The following is an 18332-nucleotide window of genomic DNA, read 5'->3' as shown; positions in this document are numbered from 1 at the left end:
CTAATACGTGTTAATTCAACAGAAGCTTCAGTTAAAGTGGAGGCCCTAACCAGTATGATTCATAACTTTTGTTGAATCCTAGTGTGTAAAGTTCAGACAGTGCAGTCTTGTGATAGTAAAAAGCAATCTACAGTATGAATAACCTTTTATTAATATTTGTTCAGTGAGTCGTACTGCAGATAAGCCATCAAAATCAGATTTCTTGGTTGGAATGTTTCTCCCAGGAATCCCTTTCAATAGGAGAAACCTGCTTTTAAAATGATCTTGCTTTTAAATCAGCTATACTCCAATAAAAATTTAAAAAGTAAAGATCTTGCCCCTCAGCAGCTTCTGCCCCCACGGGAGGCCTGCTCGGCCTGCGGCCCCTCCTGGATTGAAAGCCCGGAATTTGCTTCTGATTTACTGAGTGTCTGCCTTCACCACCTGCCATTCACACCTGAGCCGCAGCGCAGTTACTTCATGTTAGTTGGGCTAACATGCAGGATGTCTCGCTGCCCATGCTGGACGTTGCCTCAGTTGCTGATGTTCGACTGTTGTTGAGTCATTCTGGGAGCACATTTATGAGTAAGAGCATCTTTGTGAAGATACTGGTGCGCATTTTCTCTCTTAATTGGGCTCACAAAGGATCTGCTCTTTCCTTCATAGCATAAAGTCTATATTATGTAGGATAATCACGCTTAGGCGTGTTTGACCTCCTTCTGCTGGGAAAATTATCTAACTTCTCTAAGCCTCAGTATATTCATATGGAAAATGGGGATGATAATACTTTCCTTGAAGATTGTGAAGCCTAAAAATAATACACGTAAAACCACTGAGCAGAGTATCTGGAGCCTCCAAGAAGAATGGCAAAACCCTTGCATGTTCAATGGTATTTTTGTAAAAAGATTTTCTGTGACTATTAAATTAGACAAGGCACACAAAGCTCCTGAAGTTTAGTAGAGACTCAGGAAATTTTAATAGTTTCTCTCTATGTAATAGAGAATGTTAATTCACGTTCTGAATATGCATTCCATATGTTATATTGCTTGTGATACGCCTCTGCGTAACTTTTTTCTGTTAGTCAATAAATACGGTAGAAATAGGAAAGCTGTCAAAAGAAAAGGAAAAGGAATAGGACTAAAGTCTCCTTAGAGGCATAAAGGAAGGGTGTAACCCAATAAAGAAATCTATAGTAAATATAATGCTTCTGTACAAAAAAAGGGGGGGATCAGTTGATGACAAAACAGGACAACGGCAGCCAGCAATTTCTCTAGAAGAATCAGGGCAATATATTTGGAAGAGGCAGTATATTTTAGTGGACAAGAAGAGCTTGAGTTACAATGACAGAGAGATACCTGGTTTAGATCCTGGCTTGGGCAAGTTTTTTTTAACACTGCAGTGAAATTTCCTCCGCTCCAAGAAGTAAATTATAATAACATCTTCCTGAAGGGGGATTCATATCTGGCTAATAAAGAGATCAAAACAATTCCAGGGCTTCCCTGGTGGCGCAGTGGTTGAGAATCTGCCTGCTAATGGAGGGGACACGGGTTCGAGCCCTGGTCTGGGAGGATCCCACATGCCGCGGAGCAACTGGGCCCGTGAGCCACAACTACTGAGCCTGCGCGTCTGGAGCCTGTGCTCCTCAACGAGAGAGGCCACGATAGTGAGAGGCCCGCGCACCGCGATGAAGAGTGGCCGCCGCTTGCCACAACTAGAGAAAGCCCTCGCACGGAAACGAAGACCCAACACAGCAAAAATAAATGAATTAATTAATAAACTCCTACCCCCAACATCTTCTTAAAAAAAAAAAAAAATTCCAGGCTTGCCAAAATCCTTTAATTAAGTCTTGCTTTCAATAGACAGTTTTACAGCTAAGCACATAGTAAAATACTTGCGTGCGTCAAGGGTAAATTTACCATCCCAGTGTAACTAACTCAAATTACCTTAATCATTGAGGATCATCTAACTCCATAATTCTAGAAAGTAATTTTAAAGGAGTGCATATGCTTATTTCTTATAGAAATATAACTACCTTTCTATAATTCTTGCCTCTTGCTTGATTTATATTTAAATTTTCTGTATTTTGTAACTGACATAACACATTACTTTGTTGTTCTCAAAAATAGTCATGCATTTATACGAAGGGGGTAAATTCAGACGTCATGTATATTGAATTAGAACTGCAGAGCAGAGGGGCTGGGAGTCTGTTTTTAAGAAGCCACCCAGTCAATAATTATCTGCACTGTGATATGAGGACTTCCGCTTTCCTGCCCATGGAAGAGCTTATCTTTTGCTTAAGGACACCAGACCCAGAATGGAGATTAAACAGACGAACTTAACCTCAAATATTGGTCTCTTTAATACCAAATTTTTACGAATTGGACCACATATCTTAAGAATATAAATGATTGCTCTAAAATATAATAATATTGATGATGTAAAACCATTTTATCATCAAAACTTGCTGAGATAATACATAAAACCTAACATCTGGCCCTGAAATAGCTGATCAAAATACTTAAAGTGAGGGCTTCCCTGGTGGCGCAGTGGTTGAAAGTCTGCCTGCCGATGCAGGGGACACGGGTTCGTGCCCCGGTCCCGGAGGATCCCACATGCCGCGGAGTGGCTAGGCCCGTGAGCCATGGCCGCTGAGCGTGCGCGTCTGGAGCCTGTGCTCCGCGACGGGAGAGGCCACAACAGTGAGAAGCCCACGTACCGCAAAAAAAAAAAAAAAAAACTTAAAGTGAATTTTCAGGTTTGCTCCAATCCAGCTTTTTAATCTCTGATTTTTTTTCTTTTTTAATCTCCGGTATTCTTTATCTGTTCCAGAAGCATGGCAAATTATTACATTTCTTTGTTTTTTTGGTTTGTTTTGTTTTGTTTTGCGTTATGCGGGCCTCTCACTGTTGTGGCCTCTCCCATTGCGGAGCACAGGCTCCGGACGCGCAGGCTACCGGCCATGGCTCACGGGCCTAGCCGCTCCGCGGCATGTGGGATCTTCCCGGACCGGGGCACGAACCCGTGTTCCCTGCATCGGCAGGCGGACTCTCAACCACTGCGCCACCAGGGAAGCCCCAAATTATTGCATTTCTTTAAAAGCTTGTTATCATTGGTAACTTTTAATAATCCCTGAAATATAATTTAAATATTCTATAAATGTTTATTTTGATACATTGGCATATAAATGTTAATATAAAAACCATACATGGCACACAGAATATAGTATTAATTACTTCCAAATAATTGTACTAGAATGAATAGAAAGGGAGAAAATTTCTATTCATTCAAGTACAATTATTTGGAAGTAATAGTTGGGAGAAAGCAACCTGATTTTTACAAACTAAATCATTTACTGTACTGGCCTAAATTACCTAATGGCTTTTATTTCTGTGGTGAAATGTAACTGCCTCACAATTAATAAGACAAAAAAGTAAGTTTCAACTGCAAATGAGATCCTGAAATCTCAAGATAAAATTAAGATTCTTGAGCCAACAGTGATGGAAAGTGGCCGCATTTAGGTACTCCTTCAATATTTGAGAAACAATATAAGTAAATAAAATTTTCTAGGAATTAATACTTCGTAAGTAACATTATTTTTGTGCCAAAGTTTAACCAAATAGTTATGCTGTATTTTTTGCATAAAATTTTTGCATTAAAAATGCAAGGCTTCCTGAAAGCATATTTCATAATACAGATTTCTAAAACATCGTCATCAACACACAACACATTTATGTGTAATTTCCAAGAGCACGTGAAATGGATATCTTTTCAAACAGTGTATATTTAGATAACTCAGTGTCTATGTAGGCTCTTCCAAAGTTCGTGGACCATTAGAGCAATTGGGTCAAAATGATTCGGACAAGGAAGAAAAATAAAATGACTAAACTGAGTTTTGCATTTGCTTAAATTCAGCAGATAATTAGTCAAAAATGAACTGTACTTTCTGAAGATATCATGGATTTAAAATAAAAATGAACAATCACGTTTATTTTTAGTTCCTTATAGAAAATAAATATGGAGACAAAAACATCTTGTTATAACTTCAGTTAGAATTCTGAGTCAGGTTACTTAAGAAAGTAGGCGTCACTAAATTGCCTCTAGAGAACAATACATTACTTCAAAATTAGCACGAATTTGACATTTAATAGTATTAACTTTGTTTAATGGTTACACTGAGCATCTACTAATTAAAACTTTAATGAAGATAAATTAGAACACCAATATTTCCTGTTGAAAATGTCAAGTCCTGCAAATGAAATTTTATAGACAAGGTTCAAATCTCAAAGGACTGGAAAGTTTTACAGAAATAGCCATTATACTTACATAGTCTCCACAGAACATTTTGCTGTTAGTGGTTAAGTTCAGAGCAGTTCAGAAGGTCTTTGGTGTGTGGTCAGATGAATAGACTTGTTTCACTGTGTCACTAGAACAAAGTGAAGTTCACTGTTCAATCCAATTTAAATATGTCCACTGTCCACCTCAGTTTCTCAGGCAAGAAAGTGAAGGGTCAGTTCTGGACACAGCAGGTCTCAAGACACAGCATTTATACTTAGCTACCAGTCACAGGTGAGTAGGCAGAATCTGTGTACAAAACAAATAGAACCAGTAGCCTAGTCCCTGGCCCCATGTTGATATAAGAAACATAAATTAGCGAACCAATGAAAGAAGTGTAATCTTTTGAGAAGGCTGGTGACTTATGGAAAGTAGGTTGATTAACCACGAAGTTAATGATTTATTTTCTGCTTTGTCGTTTTTTAACACCCAGACTCTTTCAGGTACTCAAGCCCCTAGCTTCATGCTTGAAGTTGGTAGATTTTATGTGCATCTATACCATTCTCTAAATTCTCTAAATGTTTTGAACTATTATGTATCCCGTCATATGGTAAAAAATAATTGATTTAGGACAGAATTGATTACCCAACAGGAAAAGTCTTTGGAGAAGTCATATATGCACCATGATTTTCACACTTTCATATATATATTATTTTAATATTTAACTTTATTACTTTTTTTTTTTTTTTTTTTTTTTGTGCTGTATGCGGGCCTCTCACTGTTGCGGCCCCTCCCGTTGCGGAGCACAGGCTCCTGACGCGCAGGCCCAGTGGCCATGGCTCACAGGCCCAGCCGCTCCGCGGCATGTGGGATCTTCCGGGACTGGGGCACGACCCCGTGTCCCCTGCATCGGCAGGCGGACTCTCATCCACTGTGCCACCAGGGAAGCCCTAACTTTATTACTTTTTAAGGAAACAAAATTTAAAAATACCTTCAACACCCAATATATTGTTAGGAAATATCTATAATCATAAGTTTCATACATTATTCCAAAAATCACACAATAAATGTGTATTATATCATTTTACTGCTACTTGCCATTTAGGGAACAATACAGTGTTCATTTAGTCTATAAAATTTTTTAAAGATTTTGAAGACAAATTAGGGATAAATAATTCTTGGTTGAAAGAACAGAGAATTTTAAGTATTAACTGATCATGCATAACTCTAGGACCACTTTCCCCCAAATAAATCTGATGTTAAAATATGAAAAAATCATTAAGCAGGATGTTTTAATTTAATATATATATTATGAACAGAAAAATGTCTGATTTCTGCAGAGTTCAGTTTATAATAGAATATGATTAACTTAATAATATACTTAGTACTATGAAATATGTAAAGAAGCATGCCTGTTTTCAAGGAAGTTAAAATCTAGTAAGTCATACTACGTACATGTATGTGTGTGTATGCACATCTGTATTTGTGTCTGGATTTGGTTCTTGTGTTTTTTCTGTGTAGATTTAGAGAGCATATGGTAATTACTAAATAATAGTTATATGTATAGGATTCAGAATTTTAAAACAAATTTATGATTATTTTCTTTTTATGATTATTTTCAAAGGTTGTGTGATTTATGGCTTTAATTATATAGACTCAGTGTGACAATGTGAAATAAAAATTGTCAAAAAATTTGAAGCAAACATATGTTCTTCAAATATCAGGTAATTGAGAGAAAAGAGATTTGGTAATATTCCCTAATTTCCTGCCAAACAATTATTACTTACTGTTTATTTTTATTCATCATTATTTTATGATTTAGCTTTTTTTTAAAAAAAAATATATGCAGTTTATAATGTCTGGGATTTGTTTTATAATAGTTCCTGCAAATAAAGGTTTGGGAGATATTAATCCAGTATGGAAAAATCTTGAAAACTGTTCAGAAGATAGAAGTCCATTAGATAATTCTAATTTTTATGCATTTGAACATTTTCATAGTAAAATTTTAAACATTTTGCATTTAACTTATTTACTCATATTTAACTATGCTTTGAGTATCTGCTGTATGAAAAGTAATAAATGCTAACAATACTTGAGCTTTCACTCTCTATGAGACACTGTTTCACTTGAATTTACCTGTATAAATAAATTTAATTCTCACAACAACTCTACGGGCTAGGTACTATTATCACCCATATTTTAGTGGGGAGAACACTGAGGCACTGTGTAGTCAGAAAATGTGCCAAAGATCACACTCTAAAAAAAGAGTAGAAATTTCAGCCTTGACAGTCTGGTGTCAGGACTTATAACCTCAGTCTCTATGCTGTTCGGGTACTCTGTGAACCTCAGTCTCTGTGCTGTGTAGGTACTCTGTGAATAAAGCAAGACAACTGTTAAAAAGAAAAAAATTTAAAAAGCACATTTCTTGATTCAAAGGATTTATATTTTGATAGGTGGATAAAATTAATAGAATACAAGATGAGAAGCAGTAGGTGCCGTGAGCAAGTTACATAAGACGTTATGGACAATTCCATGAGAGGCAAGTTCTTTTAGGCTGCAAGTAAATCCAGAAGCCTTCCCAGGTGAAGTAGCATTTGAAATGTAGCTTAGAGATGGAAGAAGAGCCTTCCAGGTAGGGAAACCCAGAAACTAGCGCTCACACGGATAGGGTAGGGAGGTGGAGGTCATGAAATGTGTACTGTAATTGTTATCAGTTCTAAATCTGACCCTGAATAGTTAGTTATATATGGCCAACAATAAAATGCATTTTTTTCTGCTTCATTTTTTGGAGTTAAAATTCAATGTGATAGACTCAAAGGAGAAGTATTAGCAGCATCCAATATCTTTGAGTGAATATGTCCCCTGGTCATAAATCAATACATCCTGGATTAGAGAGGATCACATCTTCTTAGCCAAATCAGTTTAAAAATACAAAATGACTTGTAGGCCAAGAAGACATGATCCTAACCTATCAAAGTTAATAATTTGTTTAAAAAAATAATGTGGATGGGGCTTCCCTGTTGGCGCAGTGGTTGAGAGTCCGCCTGCCAATGCAGGGGACACGGGTTCGTGCCCCGGTCCGGGAAGATCCCACATGCCGTGGAGTGGCTGGGCCCGTGAGCCATGGCCACTGAGCCTGCACATCCGGAGCCTGTGCTCCGCAACGGGAGAGGCCACAGCGGTGAGAGGCCCGCATACTGAAAAAAAAAAAAAGAAATGTGGATGAATTCAAAGGCAGGTGGGTCAGTTAGTAAAGCATAGACAAGTGGGGCAAGGATTGGTGGCACCCACATAAGAATTACGTACTTAGATGGCACATCGGCCCAAGTACCAGGCATGTGGGGTCTTTTGCTAAGTGCAGATGCACTTATGCTTGTGGTAGATTGTATTATTGTTCACAACGATTCACTCGCTTCACTTCTGTTATATGGTGTGTATTACTTTTACACCCCTTCGATTTGGGGTTTGGTCATGTGCCCTGCTTCAGCCAGTGGAATAGAGTAGGCAATTTTATAGACATCTGAGCACAAACTTCTAGACACATTGTAACTTTCTGTCCCTCTTTGCAAAAACAGTGTGTGCCAGAATAGAAGAAGCTTAAGTGAGAGGCCAGGGGAGCAGCCTCTTAGATCTGCCTTAGCTAACTAACGCAGTCTCAGTTTTGGCAATAGTCGTCCTAGTCTCAACATTAACTTTACGATTTTTATCTTCTGTTAACTATACAGCAACGATCTTCTAGCTAAAATGTGAATGCCTGTGTAGTGCGCCATACCAAACAAGGATTTAATCCCCCTGAGTGTGTAATTTCATATTATTCATTCAGTTTATTAGCAAATATTCATTAGGCAGCTAACATGTGCCTGGAGATGCACTGGGTGCTTGGGGTACTTCACTGAACAAGACAAAGATCCCTGCCTTGTGGCGCTTTTATTTGTTAATGAATAATTTGGAATTTTTATTTTATATGTGATTCAAAAAAGTGTAATTAATGTGTGTTGTTCGATGCAGGCTTATGCATACTCATGTGTAATGAGACTCCTCCTTGAGCAGTCCTCACTGCCTGCCACGTCATAAGAAGGCAGCTCTGAATAGCACAGATTTCCTTCCTGTTAGGCAGTGGTCTTCAAACCATTTGGCGTCGGTGGATTTGGAAAAACTATGTACCTCTTTATCCTTTTAAAAATGTGGCATAGAAACACTTTAATTCAAGATGAGATAGTTGCAGTTTGGTTTTTAGTCTTCCAGAAGCATTCAGTGAGATCCAAAACCCAGAGCGATTCAACACCCACAATCATTCACATAAAAATGTGCGACAAGGCCGTGTTTAACAGTCGAATGTTTAGCCTCTCCCCTCTCTCTCTGAACCCCTATTTCCATTTTGTTTCCCTTATGTTTATCATGAGGTGATTTATGTTTGAATATCTTTTGAGGTCACCTTATCATTTATTTACAAATTATGTATATACATTTTTTTCTCTGCTCTTGCCTGTAATGATTTCTATTTTTATTTACATCTGGCAGCCACTGGCTCTTTTCCACGAATCTTTGCTAATTTTCATAAGTAACTTTAATATAAATTATCTGCAAGTAACTGTATCCGTTTAAAGTGTATAATTTGGTGGGTTTTGAAGGTGTACGCATCTGTGAAGCTAAATCCACAATCAAGGTTCAGGTCATTTCCACCAGCCATGATGTTTTCCCACCTCCCTCCTGTAGTTTCTCCCCCCATCCAGGAAACCTCTTGCCCCAGGAAACCACTGGTCTGTCTTCTGCCGCTATAGATTAGTTTGCTTTACCTAGAATTTCATATAAATCGAATCATATGATATGTACTCATTTTTCCAGCATAATATTTTTGAGATTCATTTATACTGTGTATATATCAAGAGCTCCTTTCTATTTATTTATTGCTGAGTAATATTCCATTGTATGGATATACTACATATTATCTACCCACTTACCTGATAATTGTCTGCTGCTATAAATAAAAATGCCTTAATGCCAACACTTGACATTATCATCTTTTAAAATTTTAGTCATCTAATTGTGTAGTCGTATCATGTTGTGATTCTACTGTGCAAATTCTTTTTGACTAAGAATATAGAATATCTTTTCATATGCTAAATGGCCATTTTTACATCTTCTTATATAAATTGCTCAGACCTTGTATCCATTTTCCAACTGAGTTGATGGTTTTAGTGTTGAGTTTCAAGAGATCTTTGTACATTCTAAATACACGTTCCTTATCAGCTGTGATTTACAAATTCTTGCTCTCAGTGTATGCCTTGTCTTTTCATTTGTGAAATGGTGTCTTAACGATAGAAAAGACTTCTTTATTTTTAATAATTGTAAAAAGTCCAATTATTAATTTTTAACTCATATTTTTTTTACTCTAAAAGATTTTTGCCTACTCCAATGTCACAGTGTTTCTTTTACAAGTTTATAGTTATATCTCGTACGATATACATGATCAGTACTCAAATTTGTGTGGTATAAAGTAGAAGTCATGTCTCATCTTTCTCCCCATAGGGAAACTCAGTTGTTACAGCACCATTTGTTTAAAAGATTTTCTTTTCTCCATTGATTTATCCTGGCACTTTGGTCAAACATTATTTTACCACATATGTGTGGGTCTAGTACGGACTCTATATTATGCTCCATTGCTCTAAATCAGTGATCTTTCACCTGTACCACACCGTCTTAATGAATAACTGTACTCTATAATAAGTGTGGAAATCAAGTAATGCGAGTTCTCCAACTTTACTGGTGTCCCCCTCCGGCACCCCTCCCTCATCCTCTTCGTCCTCCTTTAATTGCTTTGGCTTCTGTAAGTTATTTCCATTGTTTTATGAGTTTTAAAACAGCTTGTCAGTTTCTTCAAAAAAGCCTGCTGGAAGCTTGATTGAGATTTCATTGAACTTATATTGGGTGGGCCAAAAGGTTTTTTCCAGTAGAATGGCTCTAGTAGCAGTTAGTTGTCTTTAACTTCATTTGAAACAATTTCATTAGATTGTATGTGACAGCTGTCATATCAGCGTGCATTTAAAAAAAAGACTTATCAAAATTGGTGAATTTTTGTGTAGCCATTTTAATATTGAAGATGGAAGAAAAAAAGCAACATTTTCGGCATATTGTGCTTGATTATTTCAAGAAAGGTGAAAACGCAACTGAAACACACACAAAAAAGATTTATGCAGTGTATGGAGAAGGTGCTGTGATGGATCGAACATGTCAGAAGTGGTTTGTGAAGTTTTGTGCTGGAGATTTCTCTCTGGACAGTGCTCCACGGTTGGGTAGACCAGCTGAAGTTGATAGAGATCAAATCAAGACATTAACTGAGAACAGTCAATGTTATACCATGTGGGAGAGAGCCGACATACTCAAAATATCCAAATCAACCGTTGAAAATCATGTGCACCAGCTTGGTTATGTGAATCGCTTTGATGTCTGGGTTCCACATAAGTTCAGTGAAAAAAATCTTGACAGTATTTCCGCATGATATTCTCTACTTAAATGTAATGAAAACATTCTGATGTAAAAAAAAATTGTGACGGGCAATGAAAAGTGGATACTGTACAACGCTGTGGAATGGAAGAGATCGTGGGGCAAGCGAAATGAATCACCACCAACCACACCAAAGGCTGGTCTTCATCCAAAGAAGGTGATGTTGTGTATATGGTGGGATTGGAAGGGACTCATCTATTATGAGCTCCTTCTGGAAAACCAAACGATTAATTCCAAAAAGTACTGCTCCCAGTTAGACCAACTGAAAGCAGCACTAGATGAAAAGCGTCCAGAATCAGTCAAGAGAAAATGCATAATCTTCCATCAGGTTAACGCAAGACCCCTTGGTTCTTTGGTGACCAGGCAAAAGCTGTTACAGCTTGGCTGAGAAGTTCTGATTCATCTGCAGTATTCACCAGACATTGCGCCTTCAGATTTTCATTTATTTTGGTCTTTACAAAATTCTCTTTTTGTTTTTAGTTTATTTTTATTTATTTATTTTTTGAATTTTATTTTATTTACTTTTTTATACAGCAGGTTCTTATTAGTCATCAGTTTTATACACATCAGTGTATATATGTCAATCCCAATCTCCCAATTCAGCACACCACCATCCCCACCCCCCTGCGGCTTTCCCCCTTGGTGTCCATACGTTTGTTCTCTACATCTGTGTATCAACTTCTGCCCTGCAAACTGGTTCATCTGTACTATTTTTCTAGGTTCCACATACATGCGTTAATATACGATATTTGTTTTTCGCTTTCTGACTTCCTTCACTCTGTATGACAGTCTCTAGATCCATCCACGTCTCAACAGATGACTCAATTTCATTCCTTTTTATGGCTGAGTAATATTCCATTGTATATATGTACCACATCTTCTTTATCCATTCGTCTGTTGATGGGCATTTGGGTTGCTTCCATGACCTGGCTATTGTAAATAGTGCTGCAGTGAACATTGGGGTGCATGTGTCTTTTTGAATTATGGTTTTCTCTGGGTATATGCCCAGTAGTGGGATTGCTGGGTCATATGGTAATTCTACTTTTAGTTTTTTAAGGAACCTCCATACTGTTCTCCACAGTGGCTGTATCAATTTACATTCCCACCAACAGTGCAAGAGGGTTCCCTTTTCTCCACACCCTCTCCAGCATTTGTTGTTTGTAGATTTTCTGATGATGGCCATTCTGACTGGTGTGAGGTGATACCTCATTGTAGCTTTGATTTATATTTCTCTAATAATTAGTGATGTTGAACAGCTTTTCATGTCCTTCTCGGCCATCTGTATGTCTTCTTTGGAGAAATGTCTATTTAGGTCTTCTGCCCATTTTTTGATTGGGTTGTTTGTTTCTTTAATATTGAGCTGCATGAGCTGTTTATATATTTTGGAGATGAATCCTTTGTCCATTGATTCGTTTGCAAATAGTTTCTCCCATTCTGAGGGTTTTCTTTTTGTCTTGTTTATGGTTTCCTTTGCTGTGCAAAAGCTTTGAAGTTTCATTAGGTCCCATTTGTTTATTTTTATCTCCATTACTCTAGGAGGTGGATCAAAAAAGATCTTGCTGTGATTTATGTCAAAGAGTGTTCTTCCTATGTTTTCCTCTAAGAGTTTTATAGTGTCCGGGCTTACATTTAGGTCTTGAATCCATTTTCAGTTTATTTTTGTGTATGGTGTTAGGGAGTGTTCTAATTTCAGTCTTTTCCATGTAGCTGTCCAGTTTTCCCAGCACCACTTATTGAAGAGGCTGTCTTTTCTCCATTGTATGTCCTTGCCTCATTTGTCATAGATTAGGTGACCATCGGTGCGTGGGTTTATCTCTGGGCTTTCTATCTCGTTCCATTGATCTATATTTCTGTTTTTGCGCCAGTACCATATTGTCTTGATCACTGTAGCTTTGTAATATAGTCTGAAGTCAGGGAGTCTGATTCCTCCAGCTCCATTTTTTTCCCTCAAGACTGCTTTGGCTATTCAGGGTCTTTTGTGTCTCCATAGAAATTTTAAGATTTTTTGTTCTAGTTTAGTAAAATGCCATTGGTAATTTGATAGGAATTGCTTTGAATCTGTAGAATGCTTTGGGTAGTATAGTCATTTTCACAATATAGATTCTTCCAATCCAAGCACATGGTATATCTCTCCATCTGTTGGTATCTTCTTTAATTTCTTTCATCAGTGTCTTATATTTTTCTGCATACAGGTCTTTTGTCTCCCTAGGGAGGTTTATTCCTAGGTATTTTATTCTTTTTGTTGCAATGGTAAATGGGAGTGTTTCCTTAATTTCTCTTTCAGAATTTTCATCATTAGTGTATAGGAATGCCAGAGATTTCTGTGCATTAATTTTGTATCCTGCAACTTTACCAAATTCATTGATTAGCTCTAGTAGTATTCTGGTGGCATCTTTAGGATTCTCTGTGTATGGTATCATGTCATCTGCAAAGAGTGACAGCTTTACTTCTTCTTTTCCAATTTGTATTCCTTTTATTTCTTTTTCTTCTCTGATTGTTGTGGCTAGGACTTCCAAAACTATGTTGAATAATAGTGGTGAGAGTGGACATCCTTGTTGTGTTCCTGACCATAGAGGAAATGCTTTCAGTTTTTCACCATTGAGAATGATGTTTGCTGTGGGTTGTCATATATGGCCTTCATTATGTTGAGGCAGGTTCCCTCAGTGCCCACTTTCTGGAGAGTTTTTATCATAAATGGGTGTTGAATTTTGTCAAAAGCTTTTTCTGCATCTATTGACATGATCATATGGTTTTTATTCTTCAGTTTGTTAATATAGTGTATCACATTGATTGATTTGCATATATTGAAGAATCCTTGCATCCCTGGGATAAATCCCACTTGATCATGGTGTATGAACCTTTTAATGTGTTGTTGGATTCTGTGTGCTAGTATTTTGTTGAGGATTTTTGCATCTATATTCGTCAGTGATACTGGTCTGTAGTTTTCTTTTTTTGTAGTATCTTTGTCTGGTTTTGGTATCAGGGTGATGGTAGCCTTGTAGAGTGAGTTTGGGAGTGTTCCTTCCTCTGCAATATTTTGTAATAGTTTGAGCAGGATGGGTGTTAGCTCTTCTCTAAATGTTTGATAGAATTCACCTGTGAAGCCATCTGGTCCTGGACTTTTGTTTGTTGGAAGATTTTTAATCACAGTTTCAATTTCAGTGCTTGTGATTGGTCTGTTCATATTTTCTGTTTCTTCTTGGTTCAGTCTTGGAAGGTTATACCTTTCTAAGCATTTGTCCATTTCTTCCAGATTGTCCATTTTATTGGCATAGAGTTGCTTGTAGTAGTCTCTTAGGATGCTCTGTATTTCTGCTGTGCCTGTTTTATCTGATGTGAGTATTGCTACTCCAGCTTTCTTTTGATTTCTATTTGCATGGAATATCTTTTTCCATCCCCTCACTTTCAGTCTGTATGTGTCCCTAGGTCTGAAGTTGGTCTCTTGTAGACAGCATATAGATGGGTCTTGTTTTTGTATCCAGTCAGCGAGCCTGTGTCTTTTGATTGGAGCATTTAATCCATTCACGTTTAAGGTAATTATCGATATGTATGTTCCTATGACCATTTTCTAATTGTTTTGGGGTTTTTTTTGTAGGTCCTTTTCTTCTCTTGTGTTTCCCACTTAGAGAAGTTCCTTTAGCATTTGTTGTAGAGACGCTTTGGTGGTGCTGAATTCTCTTAGCTTTTGCTTATCTGTAAAGCTTTTGATTTCTCCATTGAATCTGAATGAGATCCTTGCCAGGTAGAGTAACCCTGGTTGTAGGTTCTTCCCTTTCATCATTTTAAGTATATCATGCCACTCCCTTCTGGCTTGTAGAGTTTCTGCTGAGAAATCAGCTGTTAACCTTATGGGAGTTCCCTTGTATGTTATTTGTCATTTTTCCCTAGCTGCTTTCAGTAATTTTTCTTTGTCTTTAATTTTTGCCAATTTGATTACTATGTGTCTTGGCATGTTTCTGCTTGGGTTTATCCTTTATGGGACTTGCTGCGCTTCCTGGACTTGGGTGGCTATTTCCTTTCCCATGTTAGGGAAGTTTTCAACTATAATCTCTTCAAATATTTTCTTGGGTCCTTTCTCTCTCTCTTCTCCTTCTGGGACCCCTGTAATGCAAATGCTGTTGCATTTAATGTTGTCCCAGAGGTCTCTTAGGCTGCCTTCATTGCTTTTCATTCTTTTTTCTTTCTTCTGTTCTGCAGCAGTGAATTCCACCATCCTGTCTTCCAGGTCACTTATCCGTTCTTCTGCCTCAGTTATTCTGCTATTGGTTCCTTCTAGTGTAGTTTTCATTTCAGTTATTGTATTGTTCATCTCTATTTGTTTGTTCTTTATTTCTTCTAGGTCTTTGCTAGACATTTCTTGCATCTTCTCGATCTTTTCTCCCATTCTTTTTCCGAGGTCCTGCATCATCTTCACTATCATTATGCTGAATTCTTTTTCTGGAAAGTTGCGTATCTCCACTTCATTTAGTTGTTTTTCTGGGGTTTTATCTTGTTCCTTCATCTGGTACATAGGCCTCTGCCTTTTCATCTTGTCTATCTTTCTGTGAGTGGTTTTTGTTCCACAGGCTGCAGAATTGTAGCTCTTCCTGCTTCTGCTGTCTGCCCTCTGTACAAACTTTTCTTAATGGAAAAAATTTCAATTCCCTGGAAGACTGTAAAAGGCATCTGGAACAGTTCTTTGCTCAAAAGAATAAAACGTTTGGGGAATATGGAATTATGAAGTTTCCTGAAAAATGGCAGAAAGTAGTGGAACAGAAGCGTGAATATGATGTTCAGTAAAGTTCTTGATGAAAATGAAAAATGTGTCTTTTATTTTTACTTAAAAACCGAAGGCACTTTTTGGCCAACACAGTAGATTCATTTGGAGGAAAAATAATTTTTCTAAAAATATGTAATCTTCTGATTCATGAACGTAGTGTATTTCTCAATTTATTAAACTCTACTTTCTTTCGTGAATGTTTTTTTTTCTGTGCAATTATTTTAAATTTATCTGAAATAACGCATTTTCTAATTTCATGAAAATCATATTGTATTTATTTAAATTTACAGTTATTTAGTAATAATAATTGGGTATACTACTTATTTGTGATGTTTACGTTTAACTCTGTGACTTTGCTAAGCTGACTTGTTAGTTTTTGCAGCTCTTTTGTACATTTTTTATGGTATTCTACAAATACAATCAGGCCAATTTGAAAGAAAAAATAGTTTCACCCCTTCCTCTCCAATCTGTGTGTGTCTTTTTAAAAATTTGTTTTTGTTATTTTATTGGCTAGGAATTTAGTATAATGTGGAATAAATGAGAGAGCTGACATCCTAACTGTTCATGAATCTTAGAGGGAAGCACTCTGTTTTTCTTCATTAAATACATTATTAGCTTATTTGTCTTCAATAGATTTCTTTTTAATTTAAGGACGTCTCTTTCTAGTCATAGTTTAGTAGCAGATTCTTTTTTTCAGCATGAATGATTAGTGGATTTTTAAAATTTCTTTTTCTGAAACTATTAAGATAATGAAATGGATTGTTTCTTTTTTTTTAAATTGCAGTATAGTTGATTTACAATGTTGTGCCTATCTGCTGTACAGCAAAGTGACTAAGTTATACACATATATACATTCTTTTTTAAGTATTCTTTTCCATTATGGTTTATTGCAGGAGATTGGATACAGTTCCCTGTACTGTACAATAGGACTTTGTTGTTTATCCATTCTATATGTAATAGTTTGCATCTGCTAATCCCAAACTCCCAGTCCATTTCTCCCCTCCCCCTTGGCAACCACAAGTCTGATCTCTATGTCTGTGAGTCTGTTTCTGTTTCATAGATAGGTTCATTTTTGTCATATTTTAGATTCCACATATAAGTGATATCATACGGTATTTGTCTTTCTCTGTCTGACCTACTTCACTTAGCATGATAATCTCTAGTTGTACTCATGTTGCTGAAAATGGCATTATTTCATTCTTTTATTTACGGTTGAGTAGTATTCCATTGTATATACATTCCACATCTTCTTTACCCATTCATCTGTTGATGGACATTTATGTTGTTTCCATGTTTTGGCTATTGTGAATAGTGCTGCTATGAACATTGGGGTGCATGTATATTTTTGAATTACAGTTTTGTCCAGATATATGCCCAGGAGTGGGATAGCTGGATCATATGGTAGCTCTATTTTTAGTTTTCTGAGGAACCTCCATACTATTCTCCATGGTGGCTGCACCAACTTACATACCCACCAACAGTGTAGGCGGGTTCCCTTTCTTTTTTTTTAAACATCTTTATTGGAGTATAATTGCCTTACAACGTTGTGTTAGTTTCTGCTTTATAACAAAGTGAATCAGCTATACGTATACCTATATCCCCATATCTCCTCCCTCTTGCGTCTCCCTGCCACCCTCCCTATCCCACCCCTCTAGGTGATCACAAAAGCACTGAGCTGATCTCCCTGTGCTATGCGGCTGCTTCCCAGTAGCTATCTATTTTACATTTGGTAGTATATATAAGTCCATGCCACTCTCTCACTTCGTCCCAGCTTACCCCTCCCTCTCCCCGTGTCCTCAAGTCCATTCTCTACATCTGTGTCTTTTTTCCTGTCCTGCCCCTATGTTCTTCAGAACCTATTTTTTTAGATTCCATATATATGTGTTAACATACGGTATTTGTTTTTCTCTGACTTACTTCACTCTGTATGACACACTCTGGGTCCATCCACCTCACTACAAATAACTCAGTTTCGTTTCTTTTTATGGCTAATATTCCATTGTATATATGTGCCACACCTTCTTTATCCATTCATCTGTCAATGGACACGTAGGTTGCTTCCATGTCCTGGCTATTGTAAATAGAGCTGCAGTGAACATTGTGGTACATGACTCTTTTTGAATTATGGTTTTCTCACGGTATATGCCCAGTAGTGGGACTGCTGGGTCGTATGGTAGTTCTATTTTTAGTTTTTTAAGGAACCTCCATACTGTTCTCCATAGTGGCTGTATCAATTTACATTCCCACCAACAGTGCAGGAGTGTTCCCTTTTCTCCACGCCCTCTCCAGCATTTATTGTTTGTAGATGTTTTGATGATGGCCATTCTGACTGGTGTGAGGTGGTACCTCATTGTAGTTTTGATTTGCATTTCTCTAATGATGAGTGATGTTGAGCATCCTTTCATGTGTTTATTGGCAATCTGTATGTCTTCTTTGGAGAAATGTCTGTTCAGGTTTTCTGCCCATTTTTTGATTGGGTTGTTTGTTTTTTTGATATTGAGCTGCATGAGCTGCTTGTAAATTTTGAAGATTAATCCTTTGTCAGTCAGTTGCTTCATTTGTAAATATTTTTTCCCATTCTGAGGGTTGTCTTTTCATCTTCTTTATGTTTTCCTTTGTGGTGCAAAAGCTTTTAAGTTTCATTAGATCCCATTTGTTTATTTTTGTTTTATTTCCATTTCTCTAGGAGGTGGGTCAGAAAGGATCTTGCTGTGACTTTTGTCATAGAGTTTTCTGCCTATGTTATCCTCTAAGAGTTTGATAGTGTCTGGGTTTACATTTAGGTCTTGAATCAATTTTGAGTTTATTTTTGTGTATG

The 18332-nt window shown here is 37.2% G+C and overlaps 1 protein-coding gene across 1 annotated transcript in view; it reads right to left on the bottom strand.

Moving 5' to 3' along the window:
* ANXA10 (annexin A10) overlaps nt 1-4478 on the bottom strand; it is a 66332-nt gene extending 61854 nt beyond the window's left edge. The window contains exon 1 of the mRNA XM_029203288.1: nt 4303-4478. Coding sequence (XP_029059121.1) covers nt 4303-4320 — 18 coding nt within the window. The 5' untranslated portion in view covers nt 4321-4478. The remainder of the gene's footprint in view (nt 1-4302) is intronic.
* Between the last annotated feature and the right edge of the window lie 13854 nt (nt 4479-18332).

This window comes from Monodon monoceros, unplaced genomic scaffold (genome assembly GCF_005190385.1).
Source record: "Monodon monoceros isolate NGI ecotype Baffin Bay Population unplaced genomic scaffold, NGI_Narwhal_1 Super_Scaffold_5, whole genome shotgun sequence".
Classification (NCBI taxonomy): domain Eukaryota; kingdom Metazoa; phylum Chordata; class Mammalia; order Artiodactyla; family Monodontidae; genus Monodon; species Monodon monoceros.
This window is presented reverse-complemented; position numbering and strand designations above follow the sequence as displayed.